Source organism: Phalacrocorax carbo, chromosome 25 (genome assembly GCF_963921805.1).
Source record: "Phalacrocorax carbo chromosome 25, bPhaCar2.1, whole genome shotgun sequence".
In the NCBI taxonomy this organism is placed as follows: Eukaryota; Metazoa; Chordata; class Aves; order Suliformes; family Phalacrocoracidae; genus Phalacrocorax; species Phalacrocorax carbo.
In genome coordinates, this window is record NC_087537.1 from 1,824,482 (window position 1) to 1,845,154 (window position 20,673).

A 20,673-nucleotide genomic window follows, 5' to 3' on the forward strand; every position below is an offset into this window, starting at 1 on the left:
GCTCAGCTGCGGCGGCGGCGGCGGGGAGGGCGATGCGCTGGGTCGGGGTGCGGTGCCAGGCCCCGTCCCCGCTGCCACCGGGCGCACTCGAGTGCCCCGTCCCCGTACAGGCGGCTGCTGCAGTCCCTGGGGTGCTGGGGTGTGGTGGGGTGTGTGTGGGGGTCACCCTGCCCATGCCCCCCTCCCGCCAGCCGGGCGGCACGTGGGGCACAGCGGGAGGCGGTGGCGGTGGGCGCGATGGCCGGGAGGGGAATGTCCCCAAAAGCGAGAGGTGCTCAGCCCCGCCGTGGCGGAGGGGCACGGGAGCGCTGGCACATGCACTGCTGCGGCGTGGGGACGTGGGGACGCGGGCTGGAGAGACGCTGGGTGGCTGCCAGGCCCGGCCCAGCCCCACTGCAGCATCCCCGGGAGGTGGCACCGGGGGGTACGAGGGGGCTGGGGAACCCCCCGGGCAGCGGCGGCTTCGCTTTCCCGCTAATTGGAGATGTTAATCTCGGGTGCCTTTCCGCTCGGGGTGCTGGCAGGAGGCACCAGCTGTGCCGCGCCGCCCGCGCCGCCTTTTTAATCAAGCTGCTGGTGCGGCGGGGCGGGGGGCGCGGGAGCTCGCCAGGCCAGGCGGCCCCGTGGCACAGGGACCGCGTCACCCCGCTTCTGTCCCCCTCCAGGAGCAGGGATGGGGCAGGACCCTTCCCATTGAACCCCCCAACCCCACCCACTCCCGGCAAACCCTATCCATCCCCTGTGCCACCGCAAAGGGCATGGTGGGCACAACCCGGTGATGCCATCTGAAATGCCACCACTGCCCTCGAAACACGTTCCCAGTGCGGCGCCCTGGTCCCGTGGGACGGAAAACACCAGGTCCAGTGGGATGGAAGAAGCACTGGGGTTCATGTGCCCGTCCTTCACCCTCAAAATCCAACCCCAACACCCGCCTTCCTCCTCCATCCCCGGCACATCGCGGCCTCCGACACCGCCACATTCTTTTGGTGGTTTTATCCCCCTCCGGTTCCTTTTCGATCCTTTTATTCCCCCCCCCCCCCAAATCAAATGCCAAGGAAAGGTGTTAACGGGTTTTTGGAAGGAAACGTCGAAATTGCAAGAAAAAAGCTTTAATGCCGACAGCCGGAGCAGCTGGAAGGACAAATATAGCCGGGGAGGAGGATGAGGACGCGGTGGGAGGTGGTGGCCGTGCCGAGAGCGACACCTGGTGACTGCCGTACACGCACACGCATGAACACGCGTGTGCGCGCGCCCCAGGTGTGCGCACACGCGTGTTCACGCGTGTGCGCACACCTGGGGCGCGCGCACACGCGTGAGCGGGGGCGCGGGTGCAAAGACGCACGCTCATGTGTGCACGACGAGCCCGTGGTGGGCGGCGCAGCCGCAGTTTGCGGGGAAACTGAGGCACGGGAAGACCAGCTGCCACGCCGGGTCACCGAACGGCAACGCAGAGCCGAGCTGTGCCGCGGAGCCGCTTCGGGGGTTTCACTTTCCGCCCTCGGATTCGGATCCTTCCACCACCCGGATCCGTGGAGCGCCGGGACGTGGCGACGGCTGACCCGGCTCCGGGTGGAGGGTCCAGCGGGAGAGGGCGGCCGCCGGCATGGGCAGCGCCGCGACGGGATCCGGCTGCCCCACGGTGGTTGGCGGCGCCGAGCTCCTGCAGCCTTCATGGGAAGGCCCCTCCTCCTCCTCCTCTTCCTCCGTGAGCCCTCGCCAGTCCATCTCCACCACCACGCCTGGAGGAGCACCCAGCACGTGCTGGGCTCACCGTGCTGCCGGGGGGTGCCGGGATGAGCGGGAGAGCCGCCCGCACGAGGACTGCGGCGATGCAGGAGCAAGGAGGGCCGTGCTGGATCCCACGGCCTGGGCCAGGCGGCGGCACCGCGAGGAGCCGGGAACGGTGGGACGGAGCAGCCGGGAGAGCCGCGGCTCCGCCGAGCGTAACCCAACGGGGGGAAGAGGCGAGCACCGGAGATTTACAGCGCCGGCTCCGCGAGCGCCACGCGGCCCCCGGCCATTTGGCACGGCAGCTGCTGCCGGGGAAGTTCAATGCAAAAATAAATTAAATAGAATAAAACACCCTGGTCACCTTGGGACGGGGCGGAGGCGGCAAGCGGGATGCCGCCGGAGCCGGGGAAGCGCGGGGATGGCCACAGCCACCCAGGGGCTTTGTCTGCCCGCGGTGGGAAGGTGGGTCGTGGCAAAGCACAGGCCGGCGTCGTGCCTGGGCTGGGTCCCTTCTGCCGTGCCAGGGCGATGCCTGGGAGCCGAGCGGAGCAGCCTGGCCGCCTCCCGCCCCGGGCAGGGACCAGGAGGATGGATTAGCTACCCAGCCGACTGCACGGCTCCCAGCTGCCCCGCTAATAAATCAGGAGGAGGGCGGCCGGGCGGCCAGGTTCGGCTGCTCGCAGGCTCGCTCCTGCTTTCAAAGGCAGAGTAAAGCACCCGGCGCTGAGGCCGCCTCCGCCCCCCCCCACCATCTGCACAGGGATATATTTTAAGACGTGTCAGCGGCAGGGATGCTAAACCAGGCGAAAGGAGAGCAAGAAAGCCGGGGCTGGAACGGGAGATGACGGCCAGGCTCTGCAGAGAGGGAGGCATGGCCACAGTGCAGGGACCCTCACTGTGGGGGGAGCCCTGGAGACCTGCAGCCCCCCACCAGCACCCCCTCGTGCTCCCCGGCCCGGTGCTCTCTCTGCTTGCCCACCGCTGGCACGGGGGTGGCCATAGCTGCCCGCCCACCCCTGGCCCAACTGCCTCCGACAGGGTCGCTCAAGGAAGCAAGCGAGGGTCTGCCCGAGCCTCGACCCATCAGAAGCTGGTGCTGGGGAGCAAACGGAGCCCCTGGAGCAGGACCAGCCCCCACCTGCATCCTCCGCATCTGCCCCAGCCCCACATCCTGCCCCTTCTCATGCACAGGGGCTGGGCAAAGCCTCCTCCAGCCCTCCTGGGAGCTGGGACCAGTGTGGAGAAACACCCAAGGAAGGGAGATGGAGGACACAGACCCTCCGCCTTGCCCATGGCTCCCTGCCCATGCCCTCCCGGCTCAGGGCTGGAGCAGAATCCGTCCCCCAAGGCACCCCGGGGGCCTCTCCAGAGCCCAGGGGGCTGCCGGGAGCTGGGGGAAGGTTTGGAGAGAAACCATAAGTGCCATCTCTTCCCTTTCCGACCCCCACGGCGCCGTCTCCTCTCCTGGCTTCGCTTCGGATCCAGCTTTCGTCCTGCCTCCTCCCACCGCAAGGGAAGCCCCAGCTCCAGTGTGCGGTGCCGGACACCAGCACCCATCAGAGCCCGGTGGCACCCGAGCGGGTAACGAGGGCTTGGCCCTGCTCTTCATTAGCAGAGTCGAATCCGGGGGCTGACAGGCAGTTGCGGCCTCGCAGGGCAGAGGGCTGGCGATGCCCAGTCCCAGCCGCCCTTGCCGGCCCGGCACCGGCGCCAAGCTTGCTTACCGGCACCGCCGAGCGCCAGGCCACGGCGCCGCGGAGGGCAGGACGAGGGGAAAAAGGGCTTTTAAAGGAAAACACAGTTCCCGTGTAATCTGCGAAGGCTACAGCAAGCAGTGCGGTGATTCAGTGCAACGGAGCAAAAGGCAATACAGTAACAGGAAATATTTAATTTTCCAATCTCCACTTTCCATTTTTATAAACTGAAAAGAAAAAATTTAATATATTACAAAATATCTGTACAGAGACAAAGGTACAACCAAAAATAGGCGCGCTCAGTCTCAAAACGAAACTCAGGAGAGGTACAGCGAGAGCCTTACCAGACGCTTCTCTGCCGGGTAACTGGCTACAGCGTGTTAGACATTGGCATTAAACCCAAAACCGATCTGTGTGGAGGAAGAAAGGAGGGGCGAATTGCCATCTAATGACTTGTCTGTAACCTGCACCACATTTTAAATCCTTGTAATGCACAGTTTCTCCCCCCCGCCCCGCCCCAGTAAATCCTTTTGTCTTCTTTGCACAGACCCTTAAAAAAAACAAAACAAAACAAAACCACCAAAAAAAAAAAAAGAAGAGGAGCTGCTGGGAGGGTGGGGAGGGGCTGGAAGGGCCCCCCAGCCCTGTGACCAGGGCCAGGCTGGGTCCCCCTGGCCCCCGCGTGCGCTCTTCATCCTTGCAGGGATTGACAGCCTTTTACTGGGACCAGTCAAGAAAAGCCACTGGAGAGGGAGCGCCGGCCCCTGGCAGCGCTGGGGCTCTGCCCAACCCCCCCGGGTGGTCAGCGGGCACGGACGAGGGAACGGTGAAAACCACCTTCCCCCCGGCACCTCCCGGCCCTGCGGGGACAGTCGGCACAGGCCCCCGAGCAAGGGACAGAAGCCTGTCTGTCTCTTGCTCGAGGTGGGACAGAGGGGCAGGAGCCCACCCTCGCAGTCGCTGTCACCTCTGAGGTCCTCAGCGCATTTTCAGCCCCTGCTGCAAAACGAACCGGTGCCAGAGAAGCGTCCCCGCGGGGCCGGCAGCACCGGAGGGAGCCGGCAGCACCGGCACCGGCTCTGCTGTTGCAAAAACTGGGACAGGCCTCCCTAAACTGCGCCTACGGCCGGGAGCCCGAGGCTGGGGGGGCACCGGCTCCGCGGAGCAGGCAGAGCCTGCGAGAAGGCCAGGCTTGCGGCGGTGGCGTAGGGACCGCTCGGCTCCTCGGCAGCCTTTCCTGGGGATCTGCCAATTTGGAAAGACAATAAACGGGCATCGGCTTCCTAAGAGGATTCAGCACTGGAACACGACTTTCCCTTCCAAATTGGATGGGTTCAGGAAGAACAGCCAGAACAACAGCAACAAAAGCTCCACCACGGACCAGAGCTGGCGGCTGCACGGTGGGAAGAAAAAGAATATATAGAAATTAAAACACCCCTCAAGAGGCGACTGGTTTATTTAGTGCACTCTCCCTCTTACAGAACGCCGCCTTTTTTTTCCCCCTCCTGCACAATTAAAACCAAAAACCAAAACCCAACCAAATTTACACTTGGAATTTCGCAAAGGGTGTCGCTCCTCGGTGCTGACTCAGCGCTACCAGAGCTGGGGCCTCGCACGTTACCACCGCTCTGTGTGTGTATATGTATTTATTCCCTCTCCCCTCCTTCCTCCCGCGGCAAAGCTGCCGGGTGCAGCCGCGGCTCTGGCTGCGTAAGGCAGCTTTTCCCCAGTTCGAGAAGCACCGCCTAGTCAGGTGCTTTTATTTTTTGTTATTATTTCTTTTTAAATTTATCTCGCTGTATAAAAAGAAATTAAATCAAATCCTGGTAGTAGCAAGAAGGTCTCTCGCCCCCCGGGCTCCCACCCGTTTAACACTTCAGAACACTCGTCTCTAAAAAAATCCAAAGAACCACCGTACGTTTTCCATAGGAAAGGCCTACTCGGAAAAAAAAGCTCATAAATATGTACCTTTGTTTTATTCATCTCTTTTAAGTCTCATTGAAATGGACAACATCGCAACTTTCTGCGGGAGGAGAAAATTCATCGTAAATACTTCCTCGACAACAACAAAAATATATATGCTTATAGAAATGATACATTAACACCTGGGACGCCGCAGCGTAGTGCGGCTGGGGAGCCCGACCGAGCCCGTCGGGACACGCACCGCCAGCCCAGAAGGCTGCCGGGGACGAAAGACGCTCCGACCTGGTGGCAATTCCCCACCGGAGGTTGGGTTTGGGTTCTTTTTCCTCCTTTTTTCTTTAATTCTTAAAGTGTTTTGGAAGTTACGAATTACAAAGAAGTACGTATTTCTAAGTGAGGTGTTCGCTTCGGCTCTTGGGGGAAAAAAAAAAAAAAAGAAATAAAAAAGACTATTCCCACTGCAAAGTTACGGCGGGAGAGACACGAAACCCAAAGAGACCCTTCACAAAAGCCAATTTGCTCAGGCTCCGGGCAAGAGCCAGGACCTGGGCCCGGAGCCGCCCGGGCAGGGCGCGGGGCCGGAGGGGGCGGCCGGACGCTTTGACATCGCTTTCTGCCCACAGACAGGCTGATACCGGCCAGTGCCACGTCCTGGGTCGCCACAGCCGGGACAAGGGATCCATCACTATATTCCCATTTCTTTCTTTTTTTTAATTTTTATTTTTTTTAAAGGGGAGTGGGGTTAAAAAAAAACCAACAACCAAACCTAAAGAAATTGCTTTGGGAACCCGACTCTCCCGCAGCCCTACCTGAACAGCACCCGGCGCTTCCCCCGCCGCGAAGCGCCTGCCTCCAGCTTGTGAAACATTTCTTTTTTTATTTCCTTCTTCCCACGTGGTTGGGTTTGTTTCATTCCCCTTAATTTTAAACAATTCCCAACCCCCCCACCCCACCCCGGCTCAGGGCAGAAACCTCACCACTCTTTGGGGTAGGGGTTGGGGTTTTTTTTTTTTTTGTGGGTTTTTTTTTGTCACTAACCAAGCGCGAGAGGTTTTGGCCAGCGAGGCACCCGAGCGGGGACCCTACAGTAAAGTCACGGGGCGCCCGCTCGCAGCCTTAGCATGGAATACAACAGGGAGCTTTGCAGCAGCTGAAATGCGGACAAGACCTTGCTCTGGCAAAAAAAAAAACAAACCACAAAACAAAACAAAAAAACAAAAAAGTCATGTCGCTAAAGGTGGAGAGGCGAGGGAGGGGAGGACCGGCGCGAAAGGCGCAGCGCTCAGTACGGAACCCCTCTCCCCCGTCCGCCCCGCGGAGGCACTCTGCCAGGCCCACGGTACGCCTTCCCGTAAGAAGAAGTCGCTTGGGTCGGGGCACCCCAGCTGTGACCTGTTCCTGCCCCGCTGGAACCGGCGCTCCCCGCTCCCAGCTCGCCGTAGTTTTGTATTTTGGCCTCTGGATGTACCAGCGTGTTGTTGCTCCCCTCGGCTTTCGTGAAAGATTGCCCGACCGAGTGTATGGCGACGGGGACTCTGGCGAAGCGGAGGTCCTGGTCCCCTGGAAACTGGACAGATCCTGTGCCCTGGTAATTACTCGTCTCCCCAAGGTGGCTCACGGAGCCCAAGAAGGTCCTGCTTTTCCCCAGAGGCTGCGCAGAGGGTTCTAGTAGCGTCTGGCCCGAATTCAGCTCCTCGGCACCAAATCCCCCCTCTGAGCCCTCGGTGCTGTAAGTCCTGGAGGAGTGGGACCTGCCATAGTCCGCGGCTCTCGAGGCTTGGTGTTCGTGCGTCGCGTGGCCGAGCGACTCCGCTTCTTGCTGGGAAAAGAGCTGCAGCAGCGCAGCCGTCACGGCCGGGTTCAACTCTTGGGCTGCGCTGGAGAGATCGCCTTCGGACAGAGGCGGCGGCGGTGGCGGTCCGGGGGGCTCGGGGGGTCTCTTCTCTGGTGGGAGAATGCGAGGAGGACATGCTGTGGAAGGGTTACTTCTTTTTAACACCATCTTAAAACATCACGCGAACAGATATAAATACATTTGTATGAAAAAAAAAGAAACCTAAACAGCCTACTGAGACAGCCCGCTCTCCAGGATGCGCTGGAGAAGAGGCGGAGAGTTTTAAAAGCTGGCATTCGCTGCAAGACCAATGCAGGTGTTCATTAACGTTTTCCCCGTACTCACCCCGTCCCCCCACGCTCCCACCTAGCCGGCAACAGCTGTCCCAACGCATGGGCACCCGTGGAGGGAATTCCCGCCCTCGGATCAAAGGCTAACGCCGAGCGGGAGGCAGATGTGGAGCCACGCGACACCGCGTGTTCCCCAAAAGCGGGGGTCTCCCGCCGGAGGGACGCCGTGCCTCGCTGCACCGGTACCAGGCTTGCCGGCAGCCGGGCGGCTGCGTGCTGATGGAGCGTGGCCCTGAGGTATTGGTTTAGAGAGAAAAAAAACAACAAACAAACCAACCACGCAAACCCCAACCCCCCCACGTTCCAGATCCCGACTGCACCCGCAGCAGCCCGAAGGGAGTGGGTACACCCTCTCCTGTCCCCCTCTTTGCTTCTTACCAGAGCCGGCCCTGCTTCGCCTGGTTTATGACCTTTTTACGAAGTACGTTTCCAGCGTACAGTCCAAAACAACCTCAATCCACAAATATTTGCGTGCAACGTACAGACTGTGCTGGAGCATGAGGAAGTGATTTTGCCCCCCACCCCTCCCCGCCCCCACCCCTTCTCCCCCAGCCCCCCCGCCCAAATCAGACCTAGAGTCACAAGGATTTCTGTTTCAAAGGACCCCTCCTAGCGAGGACAAAAGCAGCCTTCACACACCCACACCATCACCAGGCTCTTACTACTTTGTATTACTGCTTTTTGAGGCAGCAGGAAGAACAAAGCAGCCTGGTTAGGTGGTGGGAAAGGCAAGAGGGGAGCTCGGGCCCTCCCCCTGCTAAGGCAGCGACACTGCAGAGGGGAGGACGCAGCTTCCCGAAGGACGCGCGCTGCTCCCGGTGCCGACTTCGCTCACAAAACCAGTCCTGACTCCTGCAGAGCAACACAACTGCACTGACTCGATCTCGTTCATCGACAAAAGCGTCGGCTAGACGGTGATTAAAGTTATTACTGGCGATGACGTAAGAGGCCACGAACACCTTGTTTGAATCAGATCCTCAAATCATTTGCAAAACTGGTTATTAAAAAGGTCAAACTTTATTGTGAAAACCAGTAGTCTTCCAGGACCACCCCTCCACCCATATCAGTCAGTCAGTCCACTTTAAAACTAGATTGTATTTAAATCCAGAAAACAATCTTCAGGTAATTTTAAAGCCAAGCTGATTTGGGGACAGCATATCATTTAAAATAATTATAAACAGAGAACAATGTTATTTGATTGAATCTGCTCTACAATAACCTAGTTATCTTCCAGTACTAGGGCAAAAAAAAAAAAAAGGAAAAAAATGCACGATCACAACTGGCTTGTGGTGGGCGGGTGTGTTGAAGGCACGAGAACACAGCACGTTCAGCTACATTGCAGAGGAGTTGTGTATCGGGCCAAAAGAGGCTCCCCGGAGAGTCTGAGACATACTCAGGAGGCGCTTCTAGAATTTGGTGAGGTCGTCACAGGATGTTGCTAATAATTCAAAAAATCAACAGAAACAGAAGACATGGAGACATTTACACCCACCTTTGAAAAGGAAATCCAAGAGTTCACTGATACAGTCAGGTCTTTTAAACATGCCTCTTACTTGCTCTACAAGAACCAGACGTTTGGCTCCACTTCTGAAGGCACTGAATTTCAGGACTTGTAAGAGTCAACTCTACATATAACCAGGCAGACCGAAGCTGGATGCACAAGTTTCTGATGTACACAACTGCCACTATCCCTCCCTTCCAGCACTCTCCAGTATTTCAGCTCGCTCGTACTTTAAAAATCATCTCTGCACATTGGGTTTTTTTTTGGTTTTGTTTTTGTTTTTTCTTTTTTGAGAGGGCTGGAAGGGAATGGTGGAAAAGATTGTTGGGACAAACCATAAGATGGGCAAACCTGCAGAGATCCACCATCCTGTGCAAAAAATCTACCTGACTGTGAAAAGTGATTACTAGGGGTATTAGAGGAAGAACTGAGCCTCCAAGTTTCCCTTCCATTTTTGGGCAAAACCCAAACCTTTTTATCTTCACTGACCCATTCACAGTGGAGCACTAATGGATTTTATATGCTTTGGAGATGCGAAGCAGAGTAAGTATTTTCGTGTTTTGGCTTTTTACGGTTGTTAAAACCTCCTAAGCAGTCCAGCACTTACCGCAGGGAGTGGGTCAGTGTCTTTCTCAGTCTTGAAATCTGAGGCTTGACCACATTCTAGCACCCAGCACCTTTCCTCCTCCCACCCACACCCCTGGCCTCCCTCTGTCACAATGTCACAACACTCAAACGTCTCGGTTCCTCCTGGCCACGGTTAAACTAGAGGCACTCATATGGAATACTTTAATTGCTTGAACAAGTGCGTGGCATCCACGATGCACAAGGAACGGTCGTGATTATTTACCTGTACTTTCCTCCGGATGCATTGTAGGGGTTTTCCTTGGCCCCCGTTGCTCGCTGCTCTTCTCCCCGTTGCTCTCCTCCAGGGTTACAACAGGCTCCTGGCTCTTCATCAGCTGACTCAGCAGAACGGCCAGCACGTTCTGCATATCTCCCTGAGCGCTGGCTGTTTCTGGAGTCGCCTGCTCCTCTGGTAGCTGGGCCTCCACGGGTGGCTCTTCTATGGCTTCCTCTGTTGCTGCCGCCGCCGCCTGAGACTCGTGCTGCTGAGTTGTGGCTTCTGTCAGAGCGTTGATGGACTGGTTGAGAGCCTCCAGCTGTTGCTGCATCTCTGGGTTAGAGTGTACGTTCAACAGCTGGGCCATCTGTGGGACACTCAGATCAGTCTGGCTCTGCAGCAAGTTCAGTAAAACAGCTAGTTCACTCTGATTCAGCTGCTGGGTGATTTCTCCAAGGCCTGCAGGAGACACAAGAAGCATCACAGGAAGGTTAGGCAAAGCTACATCACACTGGTTTGTAATCGTGACACTGCGCGTACCAATGAACACCTCATCTCCACATCCCCGGGCCGGGGGAAGGCACGGAGGCTCCAGGAGGAGGATTCCAGGATAGTTTGCTCAGATTTCCACCATCAGCTTGCCCCCTCCAGACTGCGATCAGCTCTGAACAGCGCTGCAGCAGCACCCCGTGGTACCGCGCACACACTGCACTCACCCAAGGCTACAGCTGGGAACGGCTCTGCTAGCCAGAGAGGGAAGCTTCTTCGCTGCCCCCTCAAACCTACCAACGTAACTGCTTGTTAACAATCAGCTCAGCTGAGCCAAACCTCCCCGGTCCTCGGTTAGCTAACCGGGGGCATCCCAGGAATCAGACTGGTGAGCAGCTACACCACCAGTTACGGTGGCGAGTCTGAGGACCTGTGACGAAGGCTGGAAACCCTTAGCCCACTTCAGTGGTAATCAGAGCGGCAAGTCTGGCAGCAGCTCAGCCCCTCCCAAGGTCTCCACAGATGGAAAGCGCTCCCTCCTGCACTGGAAAGCAGGTTTCCCGGGATGGAGCGAAGCTGCTGCTTGGGATGGAGGAAGGGTGTGTTTCACTGACACAGCAAAAGAAATTAGGTCAAGCAGAAGGCAATTCCTTGCTGAAAGCTGGCCTGGGATCAGAGGACTCTGTCCTGACCTGCAAGTATCCAGGTTAGGCTAAAATACAACCCTTGGGCGGCATCACCTCCCTTTGCACCATGCTGGAGCACAGCCTCCTGAGTGACAAGTGACGAGGGTGTCCCTTCACACTGACGCTGACTTTGTAAGTCAGACTTTCTGGGAAGAAGGGTGCGAAGGTTTGGTTTTAGAAGCTTAAAATCAAGCTCCCCTTTGCTGGCAGGCAACTAAGAACGTGACACTCACTTTTCTCAGCTGTTTGTTAATCCAACCACCACCTTTTGTCCATCTGCCATCTTTCATTGAACACATGGATTGTGCATTCCCTGGAGCAAGAACTGTCTTCCTTGTTACTTGTCAGTACAAGGTTTGACACAAAGGAATCTTCAGCCCATATCTGGGTTTTTATAAGGCTTCTACAGAACAATCAGCATGGTCTGAGCAGCTTTGTGTATCTCTACATTCCCAGGAATCAAAATGCCTCCCCTCCAACTATTTTCTAGACGCAGGAAGGTTGGTCGCAGCTTGGGAAACAGCGCACAAGTCCTGGTCCTGCAAGTTTTATGACCAAGTGATCTTTTCCACAAGCCAAGTGCAATAACGTACACTTTTGCCCAGCAGCCACTAGTCTGTTACATCCCATGCCTAATCTTTATTTAGCTTGATCAACAAGATCAAACTTCAGCTCATTTGCACACCCTTTACACGGCTGTACCAGCCTATTATCTGTTACTTCGCTGGCTTAAGTGACTCAATGACTCCTTTCATCATTCTCCGTGAAAGCACAGTTCAGAACCAATAATATAACTCGTAGAACAAATTCATAGTCAGCTCAGCAGCGAGTGACTTCTGAAGACCAGCCAGAACGCTCTGCAGCCAACAGTTTTCACAGCAGAGGTGGGGGAAAGGAAAAAAAAACAAACCAAAAAACCATCAGGGAAGGAAGATTCTGGAATGTCTTCTCTGTAGAAAGGGTGGTGAAAGAACCAGACCGGCTTGAAAATAGACATACGCCTCCCACACCCAGCCCAGAGAGGTAACATATCAGGAGGAGCCTTTTACAGACCAGACTGGGCACTGACCTACTGTGTCTCCAGCACCAGACTCTGTTTTGAGCTGGGCAGGCTGTGGGTGCACAGGACTGCTGTTGTTTTTGACAGTGTCTGTGCTTGTAACAGAGGTAGTTTCTTTCCGAGAAACTTTTGATAACGGTGGCTCCTCCACTGCAATCCCGCTTTGCCGCTGCCGTCGGCGTTTCTTGCTCCACAGCTCATGGCAATCCTGCCAGTGCGGAAGGCTGGAAGAGAGCAACACTTAGCGGTTAAGAAACACAGCAAGAAAACCTGTTTAATCCTCAGAGACCACAGAAAGTTATTAGTGCCATGAGAGAGGCACAGATGTTCCTCTGGGTGCAACCATGCTATTAAACCAAGAAGGGGCAAGTTCTAGAACCAGGAAAGGCAGCATAATTGCATATGAATCGCTTCATTTGCACTGGGATCTCACCCCTGAATGGACTGGGTTAGCTACAATGCACGCAAGCCGCAATAAGTGCCAGTCTGCCAAGCTTTGATAGTCTGGTGGCTTTAAGAAAGCAGCCTCCTTCAGCAACTCTGAAGCAAACAGGAAATCTCAAAAGCTACTGCCACACTTGCACATAAAGCAGCTAGAGCAGAGTTTTACAATTTGCTTGACTGGAGTAGGAGACAAGAGCTGCAGCGTGACACTGCTCGACAGCCACTCTTCTAGTCAATTAACAAGCTGCATAAACAAGGCCTGGCCAGTTCTCCATGGCACAGAGGACAGGGATATGCTACATGCCAGTCTTGCATATCTTCCAACAGAGTTTTAGAGCACCTTACAAGCATTAAGCTGAGCTTTAAAAACCAGCCTGTTATCAGGCAGTAAACCAACAGCACGTGAAGAGTTATTTGCTCAGCTATATGGCAAAACACAAGGGCAGAGTCAAGAAAAGAACCCAGAAATTATAACTTAATTCTGACTGAAAAAAACCCAAGGCCAAGCCAGTGGCTCCTTCCCAAAGCTCATTAGCAGAGAGCCCGCTGCAGTGGAGGATGCCAGCTGGAACTTACTCTGGAGGTGCCATTTTGCTGAGGTCAACATCCTTAAGGAAGTCACTCTGCAGGGCCTGTTCTGCCGTGCAGCGCTTGCCAGGGTCCAGCGTCAGCATGTGGTCCAGCAGGTCGAGAGCAGACGAAGGAATGCTGCGGAGAGAGTTGGAAAGACGGTTGGGTTAAGGGGTTGTTCTGAAGAGGGGAGAAGGCCAATTTCGGAGACACCTCAGGCCAGGAGAAATCCATGCAGTCAAAATTTATTATTATGTGATGCAGCGGCTCAAAGACATCAACAGAACAGGCATCAGATATGAGATATTTTCAGTTTAATTCTTGCCATTTATGAAGAGTAACTCTGCTACAAATGCCACAGGATTATCATGCAGTTATGCTCTCCCCCCAGAGAGCACGTCTCAAGTCAGACAGCCCCAGCACTGTGAGAACAGCATGCTGTCAAGTGTGCTCTCCAGGTGCAGACCCTAGCTAGAAGTGTCACGAGCGCACAGAGGCAGGGAACCCCTCCGGCAGGCACCTGTGGCAGATCAGATATTTAGAAAAGGGACAGTGACCCCCTTCCAGCCTTCCTCAGATAGGAAAAGCCCTCCTGGAAAGGGCTGCCCGAGGGCAGAAGGCGAGAAGGGGCAACACTGCTTTATCCTGCCAGATACGCCAGAACCAGAAGGACAGCAGATGAGTCGCACAACGTAACAGAAGGCCACAACCCCCACGCAGCCACTTATCCTCTCCTCTAACAAAACTCACAAGGAGAACTCCTCACGCAGGCGCCTTCGGTATTGCTTCTTCGGTTTCATAGTGTTGAAGTAGGGCAACTTGATGACATCTGGCCACACCGCTGGACAGGGGCTCCCACAGAGCCGGCTGAGAACCAGAAAAGCAGAGTACTATCAGCAGGTGGAACGCAGCTACGAGGAGAAGTCACCAACCCGAGTGAAAACGGTTCCTTTCTGAGCAACTTACTGTACCAACCACCTAGGCCTGGGCACACTTCAATGGAGATTGGACAACCCTCAGGTTAAAGAGGGGGTATCAGGAAGAGGAAAAATGCTTACCTTGAGTTTATAGACCATCCAACACAATGGATTTTTTCAGTGTGAGATGTAATTTAAGTTCACGATTTTTGCACTCAACTACCAACAGCAAAGTTTACTGCGGGTGCATACATTAGCAGCTACACGCTTGATGGCAGGCAGGGACACCTGAATGCCTAACTAGTCACATTTGCAGTTACAGTCATTTGCTGGTCCTATTTTGCAGGCAGGTTAGAGAAAAGAGGGCTCTCATAACACAGAGACTGTGTGCATGAGCGGTTTCTGCAGTACCTCTTCTCATAGGCATGCATGTGCAATGCTTTACCTGATTAATTCAAGCTGAGCCAGTTCCAGATTGGCTTGAAAAATAGGCTTCTTTGTAAACAGTTCCCCGAGGATACAGCTGGAAAGAGGAAAAGCAAGAGGTCATGACAGCAAACCCTTGGGATGATCGTTTGAACACTGCAGCATTTCTGTTCAGGAGCAGGTTTGCCTGAGGAGAGTTATTTGCATCAGGGCTTGTAGTTGAGAACTGACAAACTAACCTATGTGTACAGAGTCACCAATTCTATGCAGCTGGGAAATACCCTTCACTGGTAGGCTGGTTAACATGGGACAGGCTTCACGCTTTAACTCTTCGCAGGGAAAGGAGGATGTGTCAATAGCACAAGAGAAAGAGATTCAGGCCGTTTATCTTTTCAACTTTATTTCACAATTTGGGGGAATATCTGCTGGCCCGAATTGCCCTCAGCTGCCAGTAGCGTACTGCTTGTCACTGCCAAGCACAAGGCATCGCCTCGCACACACGTTTGCAGGCGCACACAACATTTGTACAGCTGGAAGGGAAAGAAGAGAAGGAGCGAGGGGACAAGTCTGACTCAGTCCTTAACATCCACCCTTAAGCCTTCTGACAGGAATAACAATCAGTACCAAATATAGCTGTGGTCTGATACAGGCACCGGTCTGCTGGAACGGGGCTAACCCCGCTCATCTGGCACAGGACACGGAACAGCAACTGGACCTCACGGCTGGAGGTTCCAGAAGTAATTATCAGGGCCTGACTTTTACAGACCTTTGCTGTTTTGCGTACTAAGCCCTGCCGAAAATTTACCTGAGAATAGCACAATAGGAAGTATGGACTTTGGGAAACCCAGCACCACTTCTGAACGCTGAATCTGAGTCTCTGGTTCTGAATCACTTGGAAAATGTTCCATCTTTGTGGCTGATCTGCCCAGGCCCCTCCCGTTCAGGAAGCTCTCTATGCTACTAGAGACCTGAATTCTCTACTTTAAAAGTAAATGTTTCTTAGATTTAGCTGGAAAAAAATAGGTGACAGACAGAGCAATTTGAAGAGGTTACAGGAACAACTCAATATCTATTAAGCCATTAAAACCATCCGCTGAAGCTATGACCAGCACAGAGTAAGCTTGTCACCCCTCCTGATGACAGTGGTACATCGTTACCTAAGGTTGGTTGGTTTGGTTTTTAAATAGTGAGAATAGATACCTTTTATGCTCTCATGTGTTAGTACTGAGTGAAGTCTCATTCTAAGAGTTTTTACTAAATGGTATGGCTTTAGTTAGGTGACACACACCTACTTCCTCAAAGCACAGACTTTGGAAGCATCCCTGCGCTACCACAGCACACTTTGCCTAGCTGGAACAGACACTGTTTCAGAAGTTAGCACAAATCGAAGACTACCTTCCATCAGAACTGTTCTATTTCTGTGCTGATGTTCACAGCCCAAACAGGACAAAAGACACAAACCAGCTACTTACCCACAGCTCCACACATCTATGGCGGGTGTGTAACGCTCCTCACCTAGCAGCAATTCTGGAGGTCGATACCATAAGGTAATGACTTTATTTGTGTATGGACGGCTGGAACGCAAGGGAGAAATATAAACTGATGACAAGAACCACGAAACCCTTAAACTGTAATTTTTAGTTCCAAGCTGCAGAGTTTCAAGTGCCTAGACTTCCACAGCACCTGCCCGAGTTAAATAAAGCTGAAGAGATATCACAGGTTTTACAGGTTTGCCTGTGTGCACAAGACAGCTGTAGGTACCCAAGACTGAAAAATCCTGACCTGCAACAGGCAGCAGCAGGCTGCCATGGCTGAACAGCGACTGATCTCAACTGATGTCAGAGCCAAACGTGGTCCACGGCAAGCAGAGAATGTTTTTGTTTCCTTATCAGCTGGTTTGTCTAATGAAAGGCTATTAATACCAGCCAGGAGTATATTTTTTCTGACAGCTGGAGCTGCATTATACCACTTACACCATGCTGGAAATCATTTCTCAGGCAATGCCAGGGCTTCCAACTGAAGGGACTATGTGGACATGAAGAAAAAAGGAGCTCATCCCACCTACGTAAACCATTTCCCCCTTCCTCTGCCCTGCTGTGCCTCACCTCTCCTCTGAGCTGTAGAGCCGGGCGAGTCCAAAATCTGCAAGTTTGATTTGCCCACTGAAAGACAAAAAACAGTCACTGGTTTGAATCTCAGCCAGGCTCAAATGCTGCAAGCAGTAAAAAGTAAGGAAGTCCCCCCATGTAGTAGAAAGGCCTAACAAAGCAATGTTTGCAGTAATTAATTACTTTTGGATATTCCAGTCTTAATTTTTCAAACCCTATTTAGTGCTTCAAAGAAGCAAACAAACAGAAAAACAATTCAGTCTCGTCTCTATCACAAACCCTTCCCGACAGACCAGTGTCCCAGAGGAACTTTTCAGATGGATATCCAGACATGCAGATGCAATTATGTGCAATATTATTCTCACAGGCTCCAAGTTTTCATATGGGTATCCAGATAAAGCCTTGAGAATTCACAGCAAGTGAATAATTGTTATGTATTCTGTGATTAACTACCTTACTGCCAAACATCGCTATCTAGAGAAGAGAGAGCATTCATGGAGAACTGCTGCTCCCTGCCTTAACCCTCAACGGTTTCTCTGCATACAAGCACTTCCAATAAACAGCATTTTTGCCAAAATACCATGGAGACCAAGCATACACAGAGACCCATTTACTTCAAGTCAACATGAAAGAAAGTTAGCCGTAAGGAGCTACAAAAGGGTGAGCAGAGGGCCTCGTGTGCAGAGGCTGCTACCAACAGCAAGTAGGAGGTTGTTAGGGCTGTTCACCCTGGCAGCAGGAGCCGTCAGCCAGCAGCAGCACCCAGGAAAGCCGCTGCTTAGTTACAACCATCCACCACACCACTGCTGGAAACGTGCAGGGTTGTGCTCCTAGAGCGGATCAGCACCTCCCGTTCCTGGGCATCCTCCAGGTGAAGGCAACTGCGTGCTCTCAGCAGAGCCCAGGGAGAGCGCAGGGAAGAGCTTGGACAGAACTGTATCTGCTCCCAGGTTACCTGTTGTTCAATAAGATGTTGGAGCACTTGATATCTCGATGAAGGAAATTCTTTTTGTGACAGTAATCCAGACCCTCCATTAACTGTTTCATGAAAGACTTGATATGGTCCTCTGAGAAATGTACCAAGCCAGATTCTAGCAGCCCCATTAGGTCATGGTCCATGTACTCAAACACAAGGTAAAAGGCACCTGGTGTAAGAGAGAGAGAAATGATTTAAGACAAAAGAGGTGAGACAAAGAAAAAAATAATGAAAGCAGATTCAATTGTTGAAATATTTTTGTGCACTTTGGAGCATGTTCTGTCGGCGTTTTCTTTAACATGGTCTTGTGATAGTTGGGGCTTACTGAGCATCCTAGAAGATTTTTTTTCCTCAAGAGGACAAAAAAAAGCAGCCAAAACAACTAAGTAGCCCCTCTAATGCATCATGCCGACTTCTGAAATAAAAATATGCCACCAAAATACATTTCTTTGAAATCCTGGTCATGTTCACCTGTCTGTTTTGTTCTTTCTTTCAAGCTAATTTGTTCAGGAGACTACTGCTCTGCATGGCTTGAGCCAATGTTTGTGTTGTTCTCTTCTTTCTCACGGAAGAGAAGGCCCCAAACAAAAGCTAGTGGGATGCTAGAACACCCTTCCTCTGCAGTGAGAGAGGACAGAAAAACTTTTTGTACTATTATTAAGTTTGTTGCCACTAACCAGGGTTAAAAGCGACCCTGTAATGGCCCTTTTTTCTTTTTTAAGGACTGCTCTTTTGTGGCTTTACAGGAATGCAACGCATCCTTTTAAGCCCATGTCTACCTCTGCTCTGCAGTGCGACAACTCATTTTAAGTGGAATCTATCCTCTGATGTAAGGCCAAATCCAGATGCCAAATGTCTTGGAACTATGCATAAAGGAGGAATGCAAAAAAGAATCTCCAGCAGAGTTTAGATTTTTAGTTTTACACTAAGCATAAACAAGTGGGGTTGCGCCACCTCTTCGGCTGATTGAAACCACACCCTGCAGCAAATACTACCTTTGTCCTTCTTGAAATCCAGTGCATCTTGTTTGTCCGTGACAATTTCCTTCATGTTAACAACACTGCGGTGGATCAGCTGCCGAAGGATTTTGATCTCACGGATGGCCGTGATGGGGAAGCCTTCCTTTTCGTTGTCCAGTCGCACCTTCTTGAGAGCCACCAATTCACCTGCCGGAACAAGCCAGTGTCAAAGCCTCTGCACACATCGCTGCCAACAACTCTGTGGGTTTCCAGGGGGAAGCTGAAAGTAGCTACACAGCCAGCATCCACCAAGAAACTGCAGAGCCAGCTTTAGTTACCACCCTACTAACTTTTGTTACATTGCTCTGTCAGAAGTTACCACACCAAAAGCTCAAGCCAGTGACACCAGTGCTCCTCCTAATCTGCTTCAGAGCAAAGTCACACAGGTGAACTTAAATTTACCCCGGAAGCCACTCCAGCCCTTTTCACAAGCTCCAGTACAATTAAGTCTGACAGAGGCACATCTGAAAAGCAGGGGTTCGGTTGGCACCTCTGCCTGCCACAGCTCTACCCGCCACGACCGTCTGCCCATGTGTCAAACCATACACACGGGGCACGTGGTTTCACAAGCGGAGAGGGCAGCTGGGCACTAACTCACAGTTACCGGCATTTCAGAGCTTCTGTTCTTTTGCCCGTTTTGAAAACATCTGATGTAAACGCTTATTCCAGGGCTGGAGCCATTTCTCGTTCTACAGGTATTCGCCATTAACTGGCACCACCGCTAATGCTGGAATGGGTTTTAAGCACACCCACAGTAACAAGGCCTTAAAGAAGCGGAGTCGACCTGAAGCCACTTGATACCCTTACCTGTATCCTTGTCCTTGGCTTTGTACACCTGCCCGTACGTCCCTTCTCCAATAATCCCAATGATATCAAACTTGTCCACGCAACGCTTCCCCCAGTCGCTTTCCGTCTGTCTCCTTTCCCCATACCGAGGACAACAGATTCTGAAAGAGGGAAGAGGACTGTTAGACACCCGAGGGCTCCACCTCACCCACCATCCCACGAACAAATGCCCATTCGACTGCTTTAAGCTCCGCTCTAAACACAGAAAGCAAAGGCCAGGCGCCCTGTCTTTACAGTCCTGGCACCTGAGCATTCAGCAGAGTTTAATGAATTATGCCATATCATCTCAACTCCTCCAGATACAGGCACGGCTATACAAGAATATTATCCTTTTATTTCATTCAGACACTAAAGTGTGCCTGCCAGAACACTCTCGCTATCAGATCTTTTCACTTCAGTTATGCATTTATCAGCTGCATACAGCTAACGAGCAATACTTTGTTCCTCCTCAGGAAATAAGGAGTGCAAAGAGTGGGGAAGACAAGCAAAATGGATATTATGCCACCTAAATTCTACAGACTTTGAGGTAGCAGAACCATTTCGCTATGGACTACCTGGGGCACACAGTTAGCTACAGAGATTTCTATAAAGATCTCATTATATGCTTTTAACTGAGAGTAGCTTGAAGGAGAACCAAATCAGTATCTTTATCTAAAAAATACTGAAGAATTATGCTACAGTAGGATAAAAATCAGCATTTGGAGTCTTTTCCAGAAACACTGCACATTTGATTTTTATTTAAAACACAGCTCTGCTAGCTCTGTGTGCACAAAACAATTGCATAGATGTTGTTATCGGGGAAGGTGTACACACCATGCCATGTGACTAATGCTTTAATCGTGCATGAAGCAAAGGTGTAGGTCTCTGGTTTGGAATAACCAACTCCTAGAAGCACCACGAGCTTTATATAGGGATACCCATCCGGAGGTTTCTTTGGCCTGCAGGCTATAGGCTAAATCAAGAGATGGGAGTGCTTTCAGGGTAGATGTGGCTGGAGATTGAATATGACGCACTCCAGCAGTTCCTACCACTGAAAGGGTCAAAAGGGAAAGACAACAGAACCCGTCGCAGCCTCAGTGCAATGCCTGAACCAGAGCCTCTGTTTGGTGCACGATTTACACAACCTCCTCTTCTTCCCGAACTACCGTACTGTTAACTCTCAAACAGATGGGGCAAGTGGCCTTCAGCTGTGAGTGGTCCAAATATGAAACAACCCACAGGAAACAAGTTAATATACCATAAGAAAAAAAGAGAA

General features: G+C 52.5%; 1 protein-coding gene across 4 annotated transcripts in view; it reads right to left on the bottom strand.

Annotated features, from left to right (window-relative positions):
• Window positions 1-3,599: 3,599 nt before the first annotated feature.
• Window positions 3,600-20,673, bottom strand: part of CDK12 (cyclin dependent kinase 12) — a 30,278-nt gene continuing 13,204 nt past the window's right edge. Inside the window, exons 4-15 of one of the 4 annotated variants that reach the window (XR_010376303.1) lie at window positions 19,380-19,519; window positions 18,549-18,719; window positions 17,533-17,722; window positions 16,575-16,631; window positions 15,942-16,043; window positions 14,489-14,566; window positions 13,877-13,993; window positions 13,133-13,264; window positions 12,122-12,336; window positions 9,884-10,336; window positions 5,394-7,319; window positions 3,600-4,818 (exon numbers count right to left, since the gene is read on the bottom strand). Coding sequence is in view for 3 of the 4 variants with exons in the window: in XM_064473282.1 (XP_064329352.1) it covers window positions 6,631-7,319; window positions 9,884-10,336; window positions 12,122-12,336; window positions 13,133-13,264; window positions 13,877-13,993; window positions 14,489-14,566; window positions 15,942-16,043; window positions 16,575-16,631; window positions 17,533-17,722; window positions 18,549-18,719; window positions 19,380-19,519 (2,344 nt within the window). In the remaining variant the exon portion in view is untranslated. Of the gene's footprint in view, window positions 7,320-8,527; window positions 8,971-9,883; window positions 10,337-12,121; window positions 12,337-13,132; window positions 13,265-13,876; window positions 13,994-14,488; window positions 14,567-15,941; window positions 16,044-16,574; window positions 16,632-17,532; window positions 17,723-18,548; window positions 18,720-19,379; window positions 19,520-20,673 lie in introns of those variants that run through there. The other 3 variants (XM_064473284.1, XM_064473282.1, XM_064473285.1) reach the window with 3 other exon arrangements.